This window comes from Macaca thibetana, chromosome 2, assembly GCF_024542745.1.
Source record: "Macaca thibetana thibetana isolate TM-01 chromosome 2, ASM2454274v1, whole genome shotgun sequence".
In the NCBI taxonomy this organism is placed as follows: domain Eukaryota; kingdom Metazoa; phylum Chordata; class Mammalia; order Primates; family Cercopithecidae; genus Macaca; species Macaca thibetana.
In genome coordinates this window covers 153,402,624-153,429,577 of record NC_065579.1, presented here as the reverse complement: position 1 = coordinate 153,429,577, position 26,954 = coordinate 153,402,624, and the positions used below count along the sequence as shown (strand labels likewise).

Here is a 26,954-nt window from a genome sequence, read left to right as displayed (position 1 = left end):
CGTATGTACTTTGCAATTTAATTGAGACAGGTTTACACTTATCTTTGTAACTGTATATTCTTTTATCTATGTAAAGAAAAATTCAATTAAAAAAATTCAGAGGCGCTTATCTGACAACAAACATTTCAAATAATAAAGAACCCCATTGTTATACGGCTCTTTGTGTTTTAACCCGATTTTTTTAAAAAAATAAATAAGTAGTTTGCAGTTAGTAAATAGAAATGCAGTTAGTATTGGTAAAGTAAATCAAAAACTTAAGTGAATCTGAGCTTAACCCTAGAATGCTGGGATTTTATTCCAGTGTAATCTTAATTTCTTTGTTTCAGTCTCTAGCGGTAAGGTATTTTAATGTTTGGTTTTTAATTACTGTTTTGAATTGATTTGATAGATCCACCAAGACTCATCCAGGTCCAGTTGTACATTTAAGTGATAGCCCAAGAGATGAAGGGAAAGTGAGTATTATGATATCTTTATTATTACTTTTATTTTCCTCATTCTTGAAAAAAGGTGTTTCTTACTATTATTTTATATCTAATATCTAGACCAGTTGATAGCATTTTATATTATTTAAAATGAAAATGTGTTGACTCAACGAATGAGTAAATGAATGAATGAATGAATGATTCATGCTACTGATGGTCCGAAATTAAGTCTTTAGCTTTACTGAGAGATAAAATCGGTATTTAATTCTGGCATTTTGAGGATGATAACATGTAGAACAACTTTAATTTTCAAATACTCTATGCTTGAATTTAATAATGTGAATAAAATTTGCCTTCGTTACTCAGTTTGGTAATGAAAAATAACCAATATTAAATAACATAAATTAGCCAATCTTGATTTCATTAACATGTACTAATATATAAAATGTTATCAGATTACAGAAGTAATTCTTATTCATTTTGATTATTTCAAAATTTGCGTTTGATGGTGATGAAACAGTAGAAAACATGAAAATTAGATATCTTAATATTAATTAATTACTATTAATAAATTATTTAGTATATAGGTTGGGTTCTTTATTTTTAAAGGATAGAAGCTGAATTAGCCTATCAAAAATCAAACCTGAAAGGCAAGTCCACCCACCCATGGAATAACACTGGATCCCTTCAAATTGATCCACAAGTACAATGTAATTCCAATCAGGTACCATCAGAGTTTATTTTTTAAGAATTCAAAAGGTGATTTTAAAATTTATTAAGAAAAGAAAATGTATACAAATAGCCAAGACATTTTTGAAAAAAAAATACAGTGTTATATTGGTACAGGGGTACACAAGAAGACCAATGTATCTAAATAGATACATCCCCAAATGGTTCAGATATTTGGGAAAATGTTATATATTTTAAAGAAGATATCTGAGGACATAATTAGCTATTGAATAAATGGTGTTGGACAATTGGTTCTTCACTTTGAAAAGAATAGTAAGACCTCTCTGCCTCATATATACATAAAGAACCAATGTTTAATAAACATTAAAATCACAACTCAGAAAGTATTCAAAGACGCTTGTAGGATAGGGTTGTTAGTTACTGTGGAGTAGGGGCACTCTTGGGCAAAATCTAAAACCTTTAGGGCATATACTATAACAAGACTATCATAATAAGAGGCAACAAAGTGGGAGGTAATATTTCCTACATGTCACAAATAATGAATATGTAAAATATATAAAGAACTTGTATGAAATCCTCACCTTGTAGTAAGAAATCAGTATATAATATCTAATGACTAAATCAGAAAATAGCAATATAAACATATTCAGACATGAAAATAAGTCTACCAAAAAAGATGATTTTAAGAGTTGATGTCGTTGCCTCTTATTTCTAGAGAGAAGGATTTGGCAGTGAGGAGGAAAAAGCCTCACTAGTAATTAGGGAAATACAATATACAATTTGTCAACATCAGACTGACAAAATGTTAAACACTAAAAATATTAATTTAAAAATATCAGAGAATGGAAAAAGCACTGGGAAATAGCCATCTAAATATATGTATATATACCAGGATGACCAATTAAGCATTATCAACATTTAAAACATATATTCATTTTTAGAATTTATTATGACCTAGAAAATATCATTCTGATATCTATACTGTTTATGTGACTAATGGTGCAAACTATTAAAATAGTCTAAATGTCTCTTAATAGAATATTAAATAAATGAATGCTGATATATTCATACTGTGGAATGCTCTGTTGATATGGAAAGTTCTTTAAGACACGTTTTTTAAAAGAAAAGTTGCAGACCAGTAAGGTATAAAACCACCTGAACATTGCCTTTATATTTGTACTTATATATTCAAATGCCTAAGAAAAAAAAAGCCTGAAAGAATATAGACAAATCTGGGAGGAGACTAGAGATTGGAATTGGGGAAAATGGTCAAAGATATTCTTATTTTCTTTGTGTTGTTCAAATTTTTATGAAAGAATATAATGTGGCAATTGTTTAATTACAAATTAAAAGGACTGCAAAATAAATGAATATTGGCATCAGAAAACTATAGGTGTGAGTTGTGGCTCTAGTATTTATTAGCATATAATCTTGAATAAATCACTTTACTTCTTGTATATCAGTTTTTCCATCAATAGTCTTTTGTCACAGAAGTCTTTTTTTATTTTAATATATTCAGTTTTATCATTCTTTTCATGTGATTCTTGCTTTTCGTTTCTTATTCAGTAAATATTTCCCTTCCAGAGAGAAAATACAATTTTATTTTTTCTATTGGTTTTAAGATCTTGCATTTCACAGTTAGATTTTCATCTTCATGTAATTTATGTTATGATGGTTTGATACAGTAGAGTTTTATTTGCACATGTAAATAATTCATTTATTGTATAGTCAATCTATTTTCCATTGATTTATATATCTCACTCATATATCAAGTTCCCATATTTGGGTGGGTATTCTGGGCTTTCCCTTTTGCTGAATTGTTTATCTACTATTGTACTAATGACATACTTTATTAACTATAATAACTTACAAAATGTCTTGATATCTGGTAAGCTGGTCTCTTTTCTTTTTCTAAGTTATCTTGGCTATTTCTGACTCATTATTCTAGTATATGAATTTTGGAATCAGCTTATCAAGCTCAATGTGAGTCTCAACTGGGATTTTGTTTGAAATTTGAATGTATAACTTAGAGAAAATTTACATGTTTAAGATATGGGTGTTCCGTTTAAAAATATGATGTGTTTACTTTGGCTTTCATTTGTTTTGCTATATAAGTTTTTTTTGTAGAAGTCTTTTATATCTTCTGCTAGCTTAATTAGATAATAAGTACCTTATAGAGTTTACTGCTCTTGTGACTTGTGACTTAATCTTCTTAAAATGTTTCATAATTGATTATCTTTAGATTATGAAATATTGTTGATTTTTTAATATTTTGTATTCAGCTGCATCATTGAATGTTTTGTTTTTAATAGCTGTCCTTAGATTCTCTGGAATATTCTATGTATAAAAACAGCAAATATAGACAAATTTTCTTCCTTTCTAATATTTATTGGTATACATATCTTTTTTGTTTTGTTGACTAGGACCCCAGTGCAGTGTTGAGTAAAAATGGTTTTAGTGGGAACTTTCTTTTGTTTCCAGCTTCAAAAGAAATGCCTCCACGATTTCAGCATTAAGTAAAATGGTTGTTGCAGATCTTTGATTGCTTTTATGAAGTTAAAAACATTCCACCTATTTCCAATATTTTAAGAGTTTAAAATTATGAATGGTGTCAAATTTTATTGAATGCTTTCTACACGTATCAAGATTATTATTTCTTAATTTGTTAATTTGTTGAATTATGTTAATAGATTTTCTGACTTTAAACATATTTGTATTTCTGGGATAAATTCAACTTGGAAGGGGAAAGCTTCCCTTGGAAGCTAATTGATGAAGTTCAAGAAGGAACAAACTGCTAAAGTTAAGGTTCCTACAAAATCAAGTTAATATGGTTGGGCGCTGTGGCTCACACCTGTAATCCCAGCACTTTGGGAGGCCGAGGTGGGTGGATCATCTGAGGTCAGGAGTTCAAGACAAGCCTGACCAACATGGTGAAACCCTGTCTCTACCAAAAACACACAAAAAATTAGCCGGGCATAGTGACATGCGCCTATAGTCCCAGGTACTCGGGAAGCTGAGGCAGGAGTTTGCTTGAACCCAGGAGGCAGAGGTTGTAGCGAGCCGCATTCCACTGCATTCCAGCCAGAGCAACAGGACAAGACTCCATCTAAAAACAAACAAACAAAAAATCAAGATAATATCATAGAATCAGAAAATAGGCCATCTTTCCCCCAGTATATCATTTATAAAGAAACTGTGCATTGGTCTATCAAATACAAAAGGGTACTCTTGAGCTGAGAGATGCCTGTATTGATTTGATACAGTATTGAGTGAATCTGCTTGAATTCTCTCAGCTTCTCTTGTCTCCCAAATAAGGGCTGCTTGCTTCACTTCAGGTTTGGCAGAATTAATTGACTTCATGTAGTATTGCTTCCTGAAGTTAACGAGCTATTCCAAGGTCTCTGGCTACTTTCATTAATTCTGGATTCAGAAGACGTGCTACAACATAAGGCATTCAATCTGGCTTCCCTAACACATGCCAAAGGGGTCAAATGACACAATTCTGAAGAGAGGGAGTGTTAATCTCCATGGAGAGAATCTTGACCAATGTTAGACAGGAGACAAGTAATAAATTCTTCCTGTCTTCCTCCTTATTATTTGGCTAATTTGAGTCATAGTTTTCTCACATAAACTTTTGGAGATTTCTTGCAAGACCATGCTAGCACACCTGTTAAATGACCGGTGATGTCTCTTCCACTTCTCCCCATGAAATAGTGATTAGTGTGATAATGAATCATCTTTCTTTTATTATTACAACCCTGAGATTGCACTCCTCCCTTAATACTAGAACTAAACCCTGCCTCCGGCTTTTTTGTACACAATCCTTGTTAAGATAACAGTTACTACAATTATTCTAGATAAGGGACTGGAAACTATAGCCACGAACCAAATCTGGCATGCTGCCTGTTTTCTCAAAATGTTTTATTGAACACAGCCATGCTCATTCATTAACATATGTCTGTGGCTGCTTTCTTGCTATAAGAGTAAAGCTGAGCAGTTGGGCCTGCAAAGCCTAAAATGTTCACTATCTGGCCTTTACATAAAAAGTTTGCTGACTCCTGTTCTAGTTTGTAAACCCTCAGTATTGGACTTTTGAAGTTAGGTTGTCTCCTGTCTAAAATCAGCAAACCTGTTGAAGGTGCCAGGTGAAGTGAATTAAACCCTTCCATGCAGTGACATCACAGTTACTTTAAAAATGTTCTTCTGTGAGTAGGGACTAATCTTTCTCTGCTAGAAAGATAAGACAAAGGGAGATCAAGTAGTCATGGTGTTTAATTGATATGGGGTAATGATAATTACATAATGATAATGAAATAAAATAACTTCCTTTGAGGGCACTTGTATTAGTTTCCCATTGTCAAAAGAAATTATCATAAATTCAATAGCTTAAAAACAAAACAATTTATTATCTTTCAGTTCTGTAGGCCAGAAGTTCAACACAGGTCTCACTGGACAAAAATAAAAGTATCAGCAGGGTTTCATTCCTTTTTAGTAATTCTAGAAGATAATCTGATTTCTTGCCTTTTTCAGAGGCTGCATACATTCCTTGGCTTGTAGCCCCTTTGTCTATCTTCAGATCCAACAACATAGTATCTCTCTGACTCTTCTTCCACAGTTGTGTCTCTTTCTCACCACAACTGGGAAACGTTCTTCACTTTTATAAAGTCTTTTTTGTTGTTGTTGTTATGTAAGGAACATATTGACAGATTCCAAGGATGAGACTGTGGGTGTCTTTGGGAGTCCTTTATTCTTCCTGCATCATCTCAGAACACTTAATTACTGATTTACCAAATCCCAGAAGTCCTCTAAGGTAGATTTAAAGGAACTCTTACCTTATGTAGCTCTAGGGAAGACTGTGCTAAAAATAGGCCCAGGAGCTGCTTATAAGGAGACCAAATACATAACTTTGATAGGTCCCATTTGTTAAAGTCAGAGCCCTGATAAGGAAAGAGTATGACCGTCGTATATTAGTTTCCTATGGCTGCAATAACATATTACCACAAAGTGGGTGACTTAAAACAAATAAGCTTATTTTTTCCTAGTTCTAACAAGCAGAAGTCTAAAACTAAGGTATCAGTTAGGCCATACTCCCTCTGAAGACTCTAGGGGAGAACTCTTCCTTGCCTTTTCCAGCTTAGGTGGCTCCTGATGTTCCTTGACTTGTGGCAGTATAACACCAATCTCTGCCTTCATTTTCCATTTTCACATGGTCTTCTCTATGTCTTCTCTTCTTTTTATAACAGCAGCAGTCATTGGATTTAGGGTGGGCCTAGGATGGGATTTAGGGCCCACCCTAAATCCAGAATGATTTCTTCTTGAAATCCTTAACTAATTATATCTGTGAAGATTCTATTTCCAAATAAAGTCACATTCTGAGGTTCTGGGTGCACATGAATTTTTGAGGGCACTATTCAACCATTAACCTGGGATGGAGAAATTTGTGTAGATAAGCCTGAGAATATTGCAAACCCCAGCAACCCCCAATTTCCTCAAACCCTTCTGGTCAGCAGAAGTACCTCTTTTACCATTTTTGGAGGAGAGCAGTTTCCCTTTCCTGGGTGACTGTGTAATGACTTCACCTAAAATAATTTCCTTGTATGATGATGTTTTTCCCCACAAGACCGCCTCCAATATCATTACATCCAGGCAAACAACCAGAATCAGATCTCAGATCTCAGCACAGCCTAACACAGAAGCATAAATCTTCCTCCAGGAATAAATAAACTATACTTGAAAGAATTAGAATACCTACCAAAGGAATTGAGGATATGACTAATATGGTCATTCACCAATGAAATGTGTTTAGAGTGGTTTTTAAGGACTTGAACTTGGGGGCTGCATAGAGGAGAGTTTATTTTTATGGGGGCACTTACTTATGATTTTGGATTTAGTGCTTTCGCAGGGACACTTGGATATGGTCCTAGTAGTAATTTGCTGGGATAGTCCCTTGAAGCCTAGACTAAAAAAAAGGCATAGAGTAAATAGAGATGTCAGAGTCTTTTGGTATAGTATTAAAGAAGGTATCAGGGAGATGATAATGTTAAAATGAATGTATTATGTTTGTTCTGGCAACTCACCTTTTGACTGTGTTCCCTAGGTGGCTTCTGAGGAGACTGTCTTCACTTAACCTAATAAGAAATGCCCTAGAAAGGCAAATATTAACATATTTGAGAAGCTTGGTAGTAGTTGTCTTTTTTAAGGCCCTTGTTGACAGCAGGAGTTGATGGAAGAGAGCCAGGTTCCATAATATTCATGGATTGTAGAGGCCAGGTTGCAAAATTTAACCATCTGGCAATATGGGCTTAATTACCATAATAAGCAGCAAGGCTGGAGTGGCAATGCAGGAGTCTATGGTAATGGCTAATATATCATGACGTTTCTTAGGAGCAAAATAAGGTGGGAAGTTGACTGGGATGTTGTTTGCCTTGCGTGATCAGAAAAAAATTAAGAGCAGTTTAATTTTTTACAATCACCATCAAAATGGAAAATCACAGTATCTCATCAGGTTTTCAAATATAAGTCAGTTTGCAGATTCAGATTCTATTGATTAAAAAAGGAGCTAGTTGTCCCTGAAAAAGAATCCTGAAATGCTATAATAAGCACATATAGTAATTATAGAAACATCTGTGATCATTTGCAGGAATGACTGTTTAGTTTTCAGGACTGTTAGATATAGGGTCAGAGCAGACATTAATACTGGGAAATTTAAAAAAAAGCAATTATGGTCCTCCAGTTAGAGGCAAGACATATGGAATTAAATAACTAGTTGATAGATGGAGTTTTAGCCCAAGTCTAATCTCACAGTAGATCTAGTGGGTATGCAGACATACCCAGTTATTTTCTCCAAATGTATAATTTGGACAGATAGTAGCTGGAATAATACACATATTGGTTTTCTTACACTGTAGAGGCACATAGTAGGAAAGGAAAATGGAATCTCCTGAAACTGTCTTCCGCTGCCAATATTGTAATCAGAAGCAATACAGCATCTCTGAAGGAATTGCAGAGATTAGCACAATTAGACTTGAATGATGTAATGGTAGTGGTCACCAATACATTATTGTTGAGTTCCATTGTGTAGGTTTTGCAAAAAAACAAAATTGATTGAGGTTGGTAATAGTGCATCACTATAAATATAACCAAGTGACAGTCCCAATCACAGCTGCCTAGCTGTTGATACTTTTATGGGTGTAGATCAACACAACCTATGGTATCTAATATGCAGTTATATATTTAGTGAAATCTTTTTTTCACATGGATGTGGGATGGACCCTGTAATCATCAACAGAGGAAAATGAAAGAAAGGACTGCAGTATAAATTCAGAATCTTTCTCCAGGACTATGTTATTTTTCCTGCTCTCGGTCTTAATATAATCCTCAGGAATCTTGATTGTCTGGACATTCTTTAGAAAGTATACCATTTCACTTTTTGACTATGTAATGCTAACTGGATCTGGTGAGCAGACCTGGCGAGTACCTTTATAACTCATAAGATTCATGTTTCAGTGGGTGGGAAGAAAATAGCACAAACATCCAGGGGCCTGTACCAGATATGAAGATTTTGAGAGTCTTAGTGTCTGGGGCATACAGAGCATCTCCTCTAAATTAAAGCGTAAGATATTTTACTTCTCCTAAGAAAGTGTCACATCACTTGATGGGGCTTTTGGATTTGAATAATACTGATTTGAAATTACTGAACCAACTAATTTTTATATCACCCAAAAGTCTGCCAGTTTTGAGTGAAACCCTAGAGAAAAAGCTGGTAGTGTTTGTCCCCTAAGTCAAAGATGCTTTGCAAGCTACCCTACCACTTGGGATGCATGATTTTATAGATCTGATAGAGCTTAACGCATCTGGTGGATAAAATGTTCTATTGGAAAGCCCTCTAGAGAAGTCATAGCAGTTACTATCCATTTTCAAAGCAACTCCTGACATGCTCCTGGGCCCTTGTAGAGAGTGAACCATGGAACACCGAATGACTATGTAACCTGTGCTGTCCCTCATGAGTTACATCTTATAGTCACTGAGTCATAAAATTGGGTGGGAGACATGGTATATTTAGGATATTAGCCTTGAGCTTTCAAAAGTTATTAGTGAATTAGATGTACATGGACGCCAGAATTCCATCTGTTGCAAAAATGACTCCCTCTCAACCTACTTATATAGTCTCATGGGATTGGCAGGAAACACCTAAAACCAATTGACAGAGGAGGAAAGAAGTTATGCCTGCTCCATAGACAAGTCAGAGGATTGGTTGGCATTAGCTGGTTACAGACTGTTGCTCAATTACATCTCTACTAAGAGCTAACCCTGAATGACACTGGTAAAGAAAATCATCAGTATGGGTAGAGTCAATAGCGGTATACTGTATTATGCATTTCATATGAATAATGACACAATACTTTGAAATTCAGAAAAATTTTCTTCCACTTGAAAATGTTAAAACTCTTCATTAAACAACTATTAGATCAAGTAGAAAGTACAAATCAAAATAGGTGAACATATAAACATCAAAAATTGTGATATATATATATATCAGAATCTATGGAATATAATGAAAATAATTATCAAAAACAGTTTGTAGCCTTTAAATCATATATCAGTAGAATTATAAATTAAAATACATAAATCTAATATGAAACACGGAAAGCTAGAAAAAAGATCAAGAAAACAAAGCAAAAGGAGGCATAACAGACATAAAGAGATAAGAGCAGAACTTCAGTCAGTTCTGATTTTAAGCTATGTTATAAATTAATCAACATACTAGTTCTTTGATTAGAACATAAAATATGCAAACCAACATTCAACCTAATCAAGAAAAATAGGGAGAAAACAAAGTTACACAGAATAATATACGAAACAAGAGGAAATCATGCTAAAACTAAGGACATTTTTAAACTTTTGAGTTAAATTATTTTACACAGCGCTAAGCAAGTAGATATAAAAGCCTAGGTAAAATGGGTAATTCCAAAGGGAAATTGTTAACAGTGATATGGAGACAGAAATTTAAGAAAATGAGAAAGTTACTAAGTTAGTACTCCTACCCAAAAGTATAAGACACAGATGACTTCATAATGGAATTTTACTAATTTTTCAAATATTAGATAATACCAATGCTATATAGACTGTTCTTAAAAAGGGATTGCCAAACTATGGCCAGTGGGACAAATATGGCCTGCCTGTTATTATTTTAAATAAAGCTTTATTGGAGATTGTGTAGTCTGCAAAGCCTAAAATATTTACTATTTGGCCTGGTACAGAAAAAGTGTACCAACCCCTGTTCTGAGTATAGTTTCAAAAAATAAAAAAATTTAAATTGTTTTCATAGAACAATTATAAGAGTGATAACTAAACCTAATAAAAGTTGCATAAAAAGAAAACTGGATTTATTGGGTATATTAATATCAATGGAAAAGTAGTGACATCAGCAAAGTGGCAGAATAGGAAGGGATTTCATTCTCACAAACACACAGATTCAGCTACAATTCACACATAAATTCCCTTTGTGAGAAATGACAAAGTAATTGAAAAGTTTCTGAACCCCAGGAGAACATGAAAACAGATCATTAACACCAGTGAGGAGATTCAGGACACCTTCTTAGCAGAAACCTTGCTCCTGGTGCAGTGCCATATGATCAAGGAGAGATTTCCTGGGTTGCAGCTTCACCCAAGAGAGTTAAGAACTTTGTTCATATGTTCAGTACCTCAATTTTTCCAAAGGGGCTCCCCAGAGAATTGACTTCTGTCTTGCCAGTCTTGGAGCGCTGACAGCTCTGAAACAGCCTAGCTGCCTAGACAAGAACGGAGGCAGCAAATTGCGCTGATAAGCACTTTTGACCCTCCCTGCCCTGCTGCTCAGCACAGAGGACAGATGAAAAATACCCTCTCTCAGCTTACCCCTTAGGTTGAAAAGTGGATCTGTGCATCCAGTGCCCCAACTTCTTTGGAGGTGCCAAAAAAAACTAGCATAAATCTTAACAGTCCTGAAGCTCTGATGGGTCTGGAACATCTAGCTGCCTGGGGAGAACCAAGGTGGTGGCTTGAGCTGGTAGATGCCATAGCTACCCCATTGGGGTCAGCACAGAGTGAGAAGATAAAGACCACAGATGCCTGTATCTCCATGGGAAAGGAAAGAGTAGATAGAAGTCCTCAGAATCTGTGTCTAGGCCAATTGGTGGAGAACTTCTCTATGAGGACATTTCAGGAAGACAGAGAGATGCCTGCTTTGTCTAATGTGCAGAAAGCAACATAGAGAGTCAAGGAAAATGAAGAATCAGGCAAAAAATGTTTAAACAAAGAATAAGATAATGGAAACCAACCATAATGAAATAGGTTTATATGACTTACCTGATATAGAATTAAAATAACTCTCATAAAGAGACTCTCTGAGATCAAGAATGCAATTCATGAACAAAACTAGAATTTTCAGCAAAGAGAAAATATTTAAAAATACTAAACAGAAGACATGGAGCTGAAGAACACAATAATAGAACTGAAAAAAAAATCACTAGAGGGGTCAACAGCAGACTACATAAAGTAGAAGAAAGGATCAGTGAACCCAAAGACAGGTAACTAGAAATAATTCAGTCAGCAAAAGGAAAAAAGAATGAAGAACAGGGAAGAAGGCTTATGGGACTTATGGGTTAAATTAAAGTGGGCCACTATGTGTATTATAGAAGATCCATAATGAGAAGAAGCATATCAAGGACCAGAAGGCTTATTTAAACAAATATGAGAGGTAGGCATGGTCGCCTGTGCCTGTATGCCCTGCATTTTGAGAGGCTGATGTGAGAGGATTGCTTGAGTCCAAGAGTTTGAGACCAGCCTGGACAACATGCTGGTGGGAGGCCTTAGGAAACTTACAATCACGGCACAAGGCAAAGAGGAAGCAAGGCATGTCTTACATGGCAACAGGTGAGAGAGCGAGCAAAGGGGAAGTGCCACACTTTAAAACCATCAGATCTCATGAGAACTCCCACATTATCCAGAGAACAGCAAGGGATTATTGACACATGGTGAGACCCTGATTTTATGAAAAAGAAGCTGGAACTATAGGCACCCGCCAACACACCCAGCTAATTTTTTTGTATTTTTAGTAGAGATGGAGTTTCACCATGTTAGGCAGGATGATCTTGATCTCCTGACCTCGTGATCTGCCCACCTCTCAGTATGAGTTCTTGAGGAGACATTCAAACCATAGCAATGGTGAAGTAAGACTCTTCAGTGAGAGTCACCCTATACAACTCACCGTAATGTAGAATCAGTGGGAGTGCTAAGCTTGTTTTCCTGCAACTATATGGTCCCATCTGGGGTTGATGGCTCATCAGGAATTAGATTAGTGACAGATCATCGGGAATTAGATTCTCATAAGGAGCATGCAACTTAGATCCCTTGCATGTGTGCTTTACAATAGGGTTCACACTCCTATGAGAATCTAATACTGCAGCTGATCTGACAGGAGGTGGAGCTCTGGTGGTAATGCGAGTGACAGAGATCAGCTGTAAATACAGATGACTCTTCATTTGCTTACCTGCTATTCACCTCCTGCTGTGTGGTTTGGTTCCTAACAGGCCACAGACTGGTACTGTGGCCAGGGTTTGGGGAGCCCTGCTCTAGACCACCCTGGTGTCATGAAAATCCACAACAGTATCCAATGGGCTAAAGTTCCAGTCTGCATTACCACTGGTTAACTACAGTGGCCTCAAGCTCCCAGTAATCCTCAGTGGCAGGCAGGCTATAGCTACTGAAGGCCTTAGCATGTCCAAGTGCCAGACAGAAACCCATGGCTATGGTGGAATGAACTTGGATTCTGGCCTGCATCACCACTGGCCAACTACAGTGCCCTTAGGCCCTGAATAAACCTCAGTGGCAGGCAGGTTATACCTGCTGTGGGCCTTAGGCATGGCCTGGTGCCATGCTCATCTTAGTAGCAGTAGACTTTGGGTATAAGTTCAGCAGCCGAAGGATAACTCCTGCCTCTCTTTTTCCAACACCAGGCAGCACAGCACACAGAAAGAAATCATTCACTTGGTGAAGGAAAGGAAGTATAAGCATAGAGTTTTGCTGTAGAACCCAGTATAGTGCCCACCACAGTAAAACTCAACATCTGGCAGATCCCTCCCCACCACAGCTCCTGACACTGGACTGGTATGCACAGGCAGAGCCTCTAGACCTGCCCTGGTATCAATTAGGAACCCATGGACCCCAGCAAAGCAGACTCAGGACCCAACCCACATCACTTCTTGCCTACTGCAGCAGCCTTGAGACCCGATAAACCTTAGTTGCAGTGCTTAATATCACTAATCATTAGGGAGATCCAAATCAAAGCCACAATAAGATACCATCTCACACCAGTAAGAATGGCTATTACTACAATTTTTTAAAAACAACAGATGCCAGCAAGGTTGGAGAGAATAGGGAACACTGGTACACTGCTGGTGGGAATGTAAATTAGTTAAGCCATTGTGGAAGGCAATCTAGAGGTTTTCCAAAGAACTGAAAGCAGAGCTACCATTTGATCCAGCAGTCTCATTGCTGGGTATATAGCCAAAGAAATATAAATTGTTCTACCATAAAGACACATGCATGTGTATGTTCATTGCAGTACTATTCACAATAGCAAAGACACGGAATCAGCCTAACTGCCCATCAGTGGTGGACTGGATGAAGAAAATGTGCTACATATACACCATGGAATACTGCACAGCTATTTTAAAAAATGAAGTCATGGCCTTTGCAGCACATGGAGGGAGCTGGAGGCCATTATCCTAACCGAATTACCACAGGAACAGAAAACCAAATACTCCATGTGCTCCTTATAAGTGGGAGCTAAACATTGTGTACACACAGACACAAAGAAGGGAACAGTAGACACTGGTACCTGTTTTAGGGTGGAAGGTGGGAGGAGGGTGAGGATTGGAAAACTACCTATCAAGTATTATGCTAATTACCTGGGTGACAAAACTATTTGTACACCAAACACCTATAACGTGCAATTTCCCCATATATGTACCAAACCTGCACACATACCCTTTAAACCTAAAATAAAAGTTGAAAAGAATAAAAAAGTGTTGGTTTTTTGAAAATATAAACAAAATTGGCAAACTTTTAGCTAGACTAAGATAAAAGAATGAAGACCAAATAAATAAAATCAGAGATGAAAAAAGTTACATCTGATACCACAGAAATGCAAAGGATTGGCAAACTGTTATGAACAATTTTATGCTAACAGATTGGAAAGCCTAGAAGAAATAGATAAATACCTGCATACCAAAACGAGGTAAGGACACAATAAAAAAGAAAACTACAGGCAAATATTCCTGATGAACATAGATGCAAAATGTTTAACAAAATACTCAACCGAATTCAACAGCACATTAAAAATATCATTCATTATGACCAAGTGAGATTTATTGCAGGAATACAAAGATGGTTCAACATATTCAAATCAATAAACATAATACGTCATATTAACAGAATGAAGGACAGAAACCATATGGTCATTTTAATACACGGAAAAAAGGCATATGACAAAAATCATCATTCCTTTATGATTAAAATTTTCAGTAAACTAGATAGAAGGATTGTACCTCAACACAATAAGGGCCACAATTGACAGACCTACAACTAACATCATACTGAACGGAAAAAAGTTAAAAACTTTTTTCTGACATCCGGAACAAGGTAAGGATGTCCACTCTTGCCAGTCCTATACAACATAGTACTGGAAGTCCTAACCAGAGCAACTAGGCAAGTGAAAGAAATATAAGGCATCCGAATTTGATAGGAGGAAGTTAAATTGTCCCTTTTTGCTGATGACATGATTTTATACATAGAAATCCCTAAATACTCCACTAAAAGACTTTTAGAATTTATAAATGAGTTAGGTTGCAGGTTATAAAACCAACATTCAAAAGTTAGTAGTATATGTATATGCTAATAGTAAATTATCTGTGAAAGAAATAAACAATTCTATTTACCATATCCATTAAAAAAACTGGACATAAATTTAACTAAGGAGCTGAAAGGTGTCTACACTGGAAATTATAAAACATTGATAAGAGAGGTTGAAGAAGACACATAAATGGAAGCTATTCCATATTCATGGATTAGGAGGATTAATATAGTATATTTACCACTCAATGTGATCTATAGATTCAATACACTTTCTATCAAAATACCAATACCATTCTTCACAGAAATAGAAAAAACATCACAAAGTTTGTATAGAACCATAAGAGACTCTAAGTAACCAAAGCAGTCTTGACCAAAAAGAACAAAGCTGGAGGCATCACATTACCTGACTTCAAAGTACACCACAATGCTATAGTAACCAAAAGAGCATGGTGCTGGCATAAAAACAGACACATAGGCTGATGGAACATGTTAGAGAGCCCAACATAAAAATCCACACATTTACAGCCAATTGATTTTTGAATGTGCCAAAAACATGCAATAAAGAAAGGAAAGTCTCCTTAATAAATAATATTGGGAAAACTGTATATGCACATGTGGAAGAATGACATGAGACACTCATTTCTCACTGTATTAAAAAATTGAAATAGATTAAATAATTAAGTGTAATTCCTCAAACTTCTATGAACCTACTTGAAGAAAACACAGGGGAAATGCTTCATGACATGGGTATTGGCAAGGAGTTTCTTGAATAAGAGCTCAAGAGCACAGGCAACAAAATTAAAGTAGACAAATGGGATTATATCAAACACAAAAATGTTTGCATAGCAAAAGAAACAACAGAGTGAAAAGACAATCTACAAGAGAAATGTTAGTTATAGAAAAATAAATGTGTTCTTACTCATACTGGAGGGCTAAACAAAAATTGAGCTTGTAGAATTAAAGTAGCATTGTGGTTATTAGAAATTAGGAACAGTAGAAGGCAAGGGGAAGAAAGGGAGAAGTTGGTTAATGGATACAAAATTACAGCTATATGGAAGGAATGAGTTTTAGCATTCTGTAGCACTATAGGTTGAATATGATTAAAAATTATTTAGTGTATATTTATAAAAGCTCAAAGAGAAGATTTTGAATGTTCATAACACAAATAAATGATGAATATTCAAGGTGATGAATATGCTAATTATTGTGATTTGGTCATTACACATTGTTTAAATGTAAAAAAACTCTCTCATAAACATGTACAATTTTTATATGTCAACTAAAAAGAAAAACAATGACACATGTCAAATTTTAAAAATCCCTATGAGAGGGGTACTATTTCGCATGAAACAATTATGGCAGAATATGAATTAACTTACCCAAGATCATGCTGCTGGTAATTATCAGAATTAGTGTGCAAACCTAGACTGTATCGCAGAGTCAATGCTCTTAACAATCACACTATAAGAACAGATATAATAAATATTTACTTACCTGGAGGATATAAATTCTATTTTTATTCCGAGTTCTGAATCAAAATGGTAATTCAAAGGCAATGAGAACATTAACCTCATCACCATCAATTAGGCTCAAAAGAAAATGGTACATATTCTATTGCAGCCAGTCAGGATTAATTCTCAAATTTATGAAACCTGAAGAGGGAGGACAATGCAAAGGAAACCGTACTTAGTAGCAGAACAGTTATTACTACAAGCAGACTACAAAGTATTTTAAACAAACCATCACTTATGCTGAAAGTGACAATAAAAGACTTGGAAAAAAAGACCACCTACAGAATGAGAGGAAATACTTGTCAACCATACATTCAAAAATATAAGGGACTCAAACAACTCACCATAGAAAACCAAACAACCCAATTGAAAAATGGACAAAATATTTAAATAGACATTTTTCAAAAGAAGACATATTATAAATAGCCAATGAGTATATGGTGAAATGCTCAACATCACTCATCATCAGGGGAATGCAAATCAAAACCACAGTGAGCTATCACCTCACCCCATTTAGAACTGCCATTATCAAAAAGACAAAAGATAATAAGTACTGGTGAAGATATGGAGAGAAGGTAATGAAAATTAGTACAACCATTTTAGAAAATAGTATGGAGATTGCTCAAATTAAAAATAGAACTACCATATGATCCAGCAATACCACTACTGAGTATATAACTAAATGAATTGCGGTCAATATATCCAAGAGATATCTGCATTCCCATGTTCATCACAACATTATTCACAATGGCCAAGATATGGAATCAACGTAATTATCCATCATTGGATAAATAGATAAAGAAAATATGATATATATTCACAATGGAATACTATTCAGCCATATAAAATAATAAAATCTTCTCATTTGAGACAACATGGATGAACCTGGAGGACACTACGTTAAGGGAAATAAGCCAGAAGCAGAAAGACAAATTCCATATCATCTCACTCGTATGTGGAATTTTTAAAAATCGATTACAATGAAGTAGAGAGAGGAAAGGTACTTACCGGCAGCTGAGGTGGTTAATGAGGAGGAATGGATGAGGGCATGTTGGTCAAAGGATAACATAATTATAGTTATGTAGCAGGAATAAATTTTAAGAGATCTAATGTATTACAAGGTGATTATAGTTAATTATATATTATACTGTTGAAAAACGTAGAGAGTAGATGTTATGTGATCTTATCACAAAATGATAACTATGTGAGGTAATGTTTTTGTTAACTATAACAAGTTTAACCATTCCACAATGTATATATATTTCAAAATACTGTGTTATATGTGATAAAAACATACAATGTTATCTGTCAATATAAAAGAAATAAATTTTTTAAAGACTGAAAAAATACCGAAATTGAAAGAAAAGGATGTTAAACAGCAATGCAATAGCAGAAGGAAGTGTGAAACTTAGGCCAGGCATGGTAGCTCAGGTCTGTAATCCCAGCACTTTGGGAGGCCAAGCCGGGCAGATCACTTGAGGTTGGGAGTTCAAGACTAGCCTGACCAACATGGAGAAACCCCATCTCTACTAAAAATACAAAATTAGCTGGGCATGGTGGCCCATGCCTGTAATCCCGGCTACTTGGGAGGCTGAGGCAGGAGAATTGCTTCAACCTGGGAGGCAGAGGTTGCAGTGAACTGAGATCGTGCCGTTGCACACCAGCTTGGGCAACAAGAGTGAAACTCTGTCTCAAAAAAAAAAAAAAAAGTGTAAAACTTATTGATAAGGGTAAATATACAAACAAATTCAGAATACTGTAGCATAATGATGATGGGTACATCACTTAATTCTATTAGGATGGTGCAAAAGTAATTGTAGTAAAGTAATTCAAAGGACACAACTATTAAAAATAGCTATAACTGAAAATTATGTTAGAAGATACACAATATAAGTAGATGAAAATTGTGACAACAATACTATAAAGTATGTGTCAGGGGAAGATAAGTTTAAGTGTAGAGTTTTGGTATACTATTGAACTTAAGGTGTTATCAGCTTAAAATAGAGCATTAGATTTTATGTAAGTCCTAAAGTAACCATACACACAATGAATGCCTAAGAAGTTACACAAAATAAAAAGAAATCAAAGCATATCAATAAACAAACATAAAGGAAGACAGCAAGAGAGGAAAAGACAGACAAAAGAATTATAAGGCAAACAGAAAACAACTAATGAAATGGCAAATCATTCCCTGTCGATAATTATTTTAAATGTTAATGAATTGATCTCCCCAATCAAAAGACACAAAGTATCTGAATTGATTTAGAAAAATAAAAAATAAAAAACAAGACCCAACCATATGCTGTCTACAGTAAACTCCCTTTCCATTTAAGGATATATAAAGACTGAAAAAGATGTTTCATGCAAATGATAATTTATGCAAATAGTAAACAAAAATGAGGAGGGATGGCTATTATTATAGGAGACTCCATAGACTTTAAGTCAAAAAATATCAAGAGACGAAGAAGGACAATGAAAAGGTCTATCCACCAAGAAGAAAATAATGATTATAAATATATACATATCTGATGTCAGAGCACCTAAATATATAAGGCAAATATTGTCAGAACTGAAGGGAGAAATAGAGAGCAATACAATCACAGTAAGAGGCTTCAGTACTCCGCTTTCAATAATAGACAGATTATCCAGATATATTAAAAGGAATCAGAGGGCTTCAATAGCACCATAGACCAAATGGACTTAACATATATACAGAACTTTCCACCCAACAGGAGCAAGATATACATTTTTCTCAAGCACAAATGTAATATTCTCCAGAATAGATAACATGTTAGGCCATGAAACACACCTTAATACATTTAAGAAGATTGAAATGATACCAAGTATCCTTTCTGACCACAATGTAATAAAACTAGAAATCAATAGTGGAAGAAAACTCCAAAATGTACAAATACATAGAAATTAAGCAATACATCCCTAAACAATCATTGCCTCAATAAAAATCAAAAAAGAAATTAGAAAATGTCTTGAGACAAACAAAAATGGAAACACACTCTAACAAAAATTATGGGATGCAGAAAAAGCAGTAGTAAAAGGGAAGTTCTAGCAATAAATGCTTACATTAAAAAATAAGAAAGACCTGCAAACATACAACTTTACCTCGAGGAACTAGAAAAGGAAGAGCAAACTAAGCACAAATGTAGAAGAAATAAGGAAATAAAGATTAGAGCAGAAATAAATGAAAAAGATAAAAAAGAAAATCAATGAAACAGTTATTATTTGAAAAGATCAACAAAATTGACAAACTCAGCTACACTAAGTAAAAAAGATTTAAAACTCAAATAAATAAAATTAGAAATGAAAGGAGAGATTTACAACTGATGCCACAGAAATAAGGATAATAAGAGACTAATAAGAACAGTTATATACCAACAAACTGTATAATCTAGAAGGATTGAGTAAATTTTTGGAAACATAAAACCTGCCAAGACAAACCATGAAGAAATAGAAAGTCTAAGAACTAGATAGAGATTGAATCAGTAATGAAAAACCTTTTAATGTAGAAAAGCTCAGGATGGCTTCCCTAGTGAATTCTACCAAAAATTTGAAGAATTAACATCGATCCTCAAATTAAAAAAAAAAAAAAAAAAAAAAAACCTGAAGAGGGAAAACATTATCATCAGTATTCCCCTGACATCAAAACTAGTCAAATATACCACAAGAAAATAAAACTACAGGTGAATATTCATGATGAAATAGATGCAAAAATCCTCAACAAAATACTGGCAAACTGAATCCAAGAGCACATTAAAATAATCATGCATCATGATCAAGTGGGATTTATCTCTGAAGTACAAGGATGGTTCAACACATAATAATAACACTTTCTGATTTTAAGCTAAATTACAAGGCTACAATAATTAATATGTATGACAATAGCATAAAAACAGACATATAGACCAATGGAACAGAATAGAGAGCCCCGAAATAATCCACACATATGTGGTCAACTGATCTTTGACAAGGGTGCCAAGAATACACAGTGTAGGAAGGATAATATTTTAAACAAATGGTATTGAGAAAACTGGATATCCACATGTAAAAGAATGTAATTAGACCTTTTTCCTACATCATACTGAAAACATCAATTCAAAATGGATTAAAGACTTAAACATAAGACCTTAAACTCTGAAATAAACATAAGACCTTAAACTCTGAAATATGTAGAAAAAACATAGAAGAAAAGCTTCATGACACTGGTTTTGACAATGTCATGGCTCTATAAACATGACACTGAAAGTAACTACAATGAAAACAAAAATAAACATGTAGGACAATGTCAAACTAAAAAGCTTCTGCATAGCAAAAGAAACAATCAACAGTGTGAAAACACAATGTAAAGAATAGGAGAAAAATTTTGCAAGCCATATATCTGTAAAGGATTAATCTGCAAAATACATAATAAACTCATACAACTCAATAGTAAAAAAAAAAAAAAAAATCTAGTAACCTGATTTTAAAACGGGCTTAGGTCTTAAATAGACATTTCTCCAATGTCTGTACTATAAAGTATGTGTCAGGGGAAGAGAAGTTTAAGTATAGAGTTTTGGTATAGTATTGAACTTAAGGTGTTATCAGCTTAAAATAGAGCATTAGCTTTTATGTAAGTCCTAAGGTAACCACACACACAAAGAATGCCTAAGATCAGGTATATGGAAAAGTGCTTAATGTTACTAATCATTAGAGAAATGCAAATCAAAACCAAGAATAGATATTAGGATGGATGTATATATATTTTAGACCAAATGACACCTTTTGACAAGGACGTGATGATACTGGAACACTTGTATGGTGGGACTGCAAAATGGTTCAGCTACTATGGAAAACTGTGGAGGGTCCTCAAGAAATTGAAAATAGAACTACCTGTATAATACAGCAATCCCACTTCTGGATATTTATACAAAAGAATTGAAATTAAGGTCTCTAAGAGAAATAAATCATAATACTTTTGGCAATAGCCAATATGTGGAAATGGCCTAAATGGCCATTGGCAGATGAATAAATAACATGTGGTTACCCAGCCCTTATTAGGGATGGAGAGTATTCCCTCATATACCTATAATACACATAGTATTTCTACAATGGGATACTTTTCAGCCTTAATAAATAAGGAAATTTTATAATATGTGACAACATGGATGAACCTGAAGGATATTATGTGAAGTGAAATGACCAGTCATAGAAAAATAAATTCTTCACTATTCAACTTATATCAGGTATCTAAAATAGTCATATATATAGAATCAAAGAGTGTAATGGTGGCTGATGGACTGGGAGAGGTTGAAATGCAGAGACACTAATCAATGAACTTAAAGTTTCAGTCAAGCAAGCTTGATTGATGTATAAACTTTAGAAATCTGCTGTGTAACGTTGTATCTACAGTCATCAGTAATGTACTATATATTTATAAATTTGTTAATAGGGTAGATCTCATGTTCAGTGTTCTTACTACAATAAAATAAAATATTAATGGAAAAACCTTGAATAAAATATTAGGAGACAGAAACCCACCAGCACATTAAAAAATAATTCATTATGACAAGTGGTGTTTTACCCCAGGGATGCAAGGATAGATACTATTACAAAATCCATCAATATAATTTATATTGCTAATAGGTCTAAGAAAAAATGATTATCTTTATTGATGCTGAAAAAGTCTTTGAATAACATTTAGCATCCATTATATTTCCAGTTTTGATAATCAGATCAGTCCTTCCACTGGGAGAATTCTATACTCTACAAAAATATAATTTGAAACATGTCATCAAATTATTTTCAACAAACAAAATTTGCAACAATTCATCAACATCGAATCTTCACTAAGGAAAAACCTAAAAGACTTGTTTAAGAAAATGGAAATGATCTATTATATAAGAACAGAAATGAAGAAAAGAATAAAGAACCACAAACATGCGTTAAGCCAAGGAAATGTTTTATAAAAATAATGACTTCTTGGAGTGTAATATATTGAGAATTATGATACAAGTTGGGATGATGTTCACTAAATTTAATTGGCAATGTCTTTGTGATGGTTAATTTTACACATCAAGCTGACTGGATTAAGGAATACTCAGAGAGTTGGTAAAACATTATTTTTAGTGTGTCTGTGAGCGTGTTTCCAGAATAAATGACCATTTGAATTAGTAGACTGAGTGAAGAATATCTGCCCTCATCAGTGTGAATAGACATTATCCAGTTTATTGAGGTTAGTATAGAACAAGAAAGATAAAAGGTGAATTTGCTCTCTCTACTGGAACTGGGACATCTATCCTTTCCTGCTCTTGAACATCAGCTCAATGTTCTCAGGACTTCAGACTCTTCTTACAACAGGCCCCTCCCACTTTTCTGGTTCTCAGGCCTTCAAACACAGACTAAATTACAATCCCAACTTTCCTACTTCGTCGGCTTATAGAGAACATATTGTGAAACTTCTAATCCTGCATTATTACATGAACCAATTTGCATAATAAATTCCTTCTTATATATCTATGCAGCTATATATCCTATTGATTCTGTTTCTCTGGAGAACCCTAATACAGTCCTTATAATTTCCAGAAAGTAGCACAAGTACTAATTTACATTATAATTTGATAAGTCATGAAAAATTTTTATTCTGGTGGGTAATACTAAAAGAATAATAAATGTATGTATAATGGATAAGTTAATAGAGTGGAAAATTAGGATAAGAAAAAAATTACTAACCAACCCCATTCCCAAAAAAAGGGAGGACACATTAAACAAATGGGATTTGTATTTACAAGATAAGTAGGTAGCTTTGTTCTAAAATATGTCAGCAATTATATTAAATGTAAACTGACTAAATAGGCTAATTACCAGACAATAATTTGCAAGCTGCTAAAACAACAATATGCAGTTACAAGAGATACACTTTAAACTTACAGATGTAGAAAAGTTTAATGCAAAACTGCAAAAGGATATAATATGTAAACCATAACCAAAGAAAACTTGTGTAACTATACTAATATCAGAGAATATAGACTTTAAGGCAAAAACTTTTTTAAGGATGATATTTTATAATAGAAATTGGCTAATTCAGCTGAAGATGTAATAATCCTAAATGTGTATATATCTAATGATGACATAGATATATAGTATACAGGTAGTGCTTACTTTGCATGGTACCATGTTAACTAAAACATGTGCTTATCTGAATTGTGTTTTCATTTTGCATGGAATCATGATGTGTGTGTATGTATTATTTGATAGAACTAAAAAATATTTTAAAAATTGGACAGAACTAAAATGAAAAATACTCAAATCTACAATTGCAGTTGGAGATTTTAACAAACCTCTTCCAGTCACTGAGAAAACAAGCAAAGAAATAATTAGGATAAAGAAAACTAAAACCACACGATTAACAACTTAACCAAGTTGACACATACAATACATTATGTATATAGTACTGGCAGACCACACATTATTTTCAAGCGCTCATAGAGTATTTACCAAAGTTGTATACTTGCTGAACCAAAAAACATGCTAATACATTTCAGAGGATTAAAATAATAAACAATACGTTCTCTAACCACAAGAGAATCTAGCAAGATTATCAATAAGAAAAAGATAAACGAAAAATCCCCCAATTGTTTAGTCATTAAGTACTACACTTCTGAATAGCTTCTATGTCATAAGTCAGTATAAAAATTAGAATATATTTTAAACAAAATTGAATAACAATATGACATATCAAAATCTTGTGGAGTGTAGCTAAAGCTGTGCCTCCAGTAAAATTTATAGTTTATATTGCATTTATTAAAAAGTGAAGATAAGTTGAAAATCAATGATCTTAGTATCCAACCCAGTAAGTCAGATAAATAGTGAATTAAACTCCAAGAAAGTAGTAGAAAGATAACAATAAGTTATAATGGTTAATTTTATGTGTCAACTTGACTGGACCTTCAGGTGACCAAATATTTGGTCAAACATCATTCTAAAGGTTTAGGTGAGGATGTTTTGGTTGAGATGAATATTTAAATCTGTAGACTGAGTAAAGCAGATTGCCATTCCTAATGCGCGTGGGTCTCATCAATCAGCTGAAGGCCTGAATAGAACAAAAAGGCTAACCCTCTTTGAAGTAAGAGAGAATTCTTCCTGCCTGACTGCTTTTGAACTGAAACATCAGCTTTTTTCTGCCTTTGGACTCTAACTGAAACATCGGTTCGGCCGGGCGCGGTGGCTCAAGCCTGTAATCCCAGCACTTTGGGAGGCCGAGGCGGGCGGATCACAAGGTCAGGAGATCGAGACCACAGTGAAACCCCGTCTCTACTAAAAAAAAATACAAAAAATTAGCCGGGCGCGGTGGCGGGCGCCTGTAGTCCCAGCTACTCAGGAGGCTGAGGCAGGAGAATGGCGGGAACCCGGGAGGCGGAGCTTGCAGTGAGCCGAGATCACGCCACTGCACTCCAGCCTGGGCAACAGCGTGAGACTCTGTCTCAAAAAAAAAAAAAAAAAAAAAAAAAAGAAACATCGGTTCTTCCTGGTTCTTGAGCCTGCTGACCTTCAGACTGGAACTATACCATTGGTTCTCCTGGTTCTCAGGTCTTCAGACTCAGACTGGAACACCATCAGCTCTCCTGGATCTCCTGCTTGCCAACTCACCCTGCAGATCTTGGAACTTGTCAGCCTTCATAATCACGTGAGCCAATTCCTCATAATAAATATGTTTCTCTATACATAGAAAAACATCTATTGGTTCTAGTTTTTCAGAGAACCCTAATTCAAAACATGAGAGCAGAAATTAAAAGAATAGAAAACAAAAAAATTAGTACATTAGCAAAAGCAATTCTTTGAAAATACTAACAAAATTGATGTATCTCTGGCAAATCTGATCAAGAATGAAAGAGAAGGCACAAAAAAATCACAATCAAGTTAAGCTCCCCCTAGGAGTACAGTTTAACTTTTCAGCGTCAGTCAATGCAATTCACAGAAATAAGGAGAAAAATATATGGTAATAAAAATAGATAATAAGAAGCATTTAATAAAATTTACCTTCTCTTCATTATAAAAATCTCTTGGTACACTAGGAAAAGAAAGGAATTTCATTAATATGAACTTTGTTAATTTTCCCAAAGCTATGAAAACATCTTCCTTAATGATGCATTAATATAAGTTTTCCTCCTGAAATGAGAAATGAGACAAAGATGGCTATGATGTATCTCTTTAATTTAACATTGTACAGCTATTCATAATATTGATCATTAGATGAGAAGGAATTGGAACTCATAGACATTTAGTGAAAATGAAAACATGCAGTGGTTGGTATAACCACTTTGGAAAACTGCTTGGCAGTATCAAAGTTAAACATACTAATATCCTATGGATCAATATACATTTAACAGAAATGCATATAGGTATTTACCAAAAGATATGTACAAGGTTGTTCATGGTAGTATTATTACATCAACTGTAAAAGGAATAAATTAATTTGTGGTAGTGCCATAGCCAAACAATGAAATGCTATTTTAATAATGAAATTAAATTAATTAATAATACAAATATAATAGAAATAGAAACAAGAAAGAGAGCAATATGTATTGCATAATTCTACCTGTCTAATTCAAAACAGGTAACAGTAGCCTACAGTGGTAGAAGTCAGGATAGTGGTTATTTTTAGAGAGGAGAGTGGGAATATTAACTAGGTAAGAGTATGAAATAGGCTTCTGAATGGCTTGCGTTTTTTTTCTTGTATTACTTGTCCTTCTATTGTATTTTTAATGTGGATTGTAGTTTCATGGGTATGTTTACTTCATCAGAATTCATTAAATATACATCTATAATCTCTGTACATTATATATATTTCAACAAAAATATTTATCTTAAAATTAAACACCTATTCCTAATAAAAGAAATTTATAACATATAAATCAATGTATACTTCTTTAAATCTCTCTCTCTCTTTCTATGCCCTCATCCTCCCTCCCCAGAATTCAGGATCTTATTTAATGGGGAAATACTAGAGGCATAGCCACTAAAGTCAGGAAGAAGGCAAGGGTGCTCAACCTCTCCACTATTTTTAATACGCTAGGATGATTTTTAGCAAAGCAGTTAGACAAATACAAACAATTAGAGACATAAAAATTGGAAAAAATAAGGTAGTCTCTATTTTAGATTATATGATAATATATCTGGAACCACAAAGAGAATCAACCTTAAAATGAATACAAACAAAAGAATTTAGAAGGGTGTATACTAAAATCTAGTCATAGAAATGATACCCTATTAGAAAAGGTAATGAAGAGAAGAACCTACATAAAATAGCAGTAAGAAAGTTAAAATAACTAGGTATAAAATTAGCAAGAAAATCAGTATGTGGAAGACTTTCAAACTTCCTAATAATGTAAAAGTATACTTGAATAAATAAAAGGTGGTATCCTTTGCTCTTGAATAAGGTGGT

General features: G+C 34.4%; 1 protein-coding gene across 4 annotated transcripts in view; it reads left to right on the top strand.

The window, feature by feature from the left end:
- Window positions 1-26,954, top strand: part of STXBP5L (syntaxin binding protein 5L) — a 512,379-nt gene that overhangs the window by 201,019 nt on the left and 284,406 nt on the right. For 3 of the 4 annotated variants that reach the window (XM_050781882.1, XM_050781881.1, XM_050781884.1), the window contains one exon: window positions 389-452. In XM_050781882.1, coding sequence (XP_050637839.1) covers window positions 389-452 — 64 coding nt within the window. Of the gene's footprint in view, window positions 1-388; window positions 453-25,099; window positions 25,197-26,954 lie in introns of all 4 variants that reach the window. The other variant, XM_050781883.1, reaches the window with a different exon arrangement.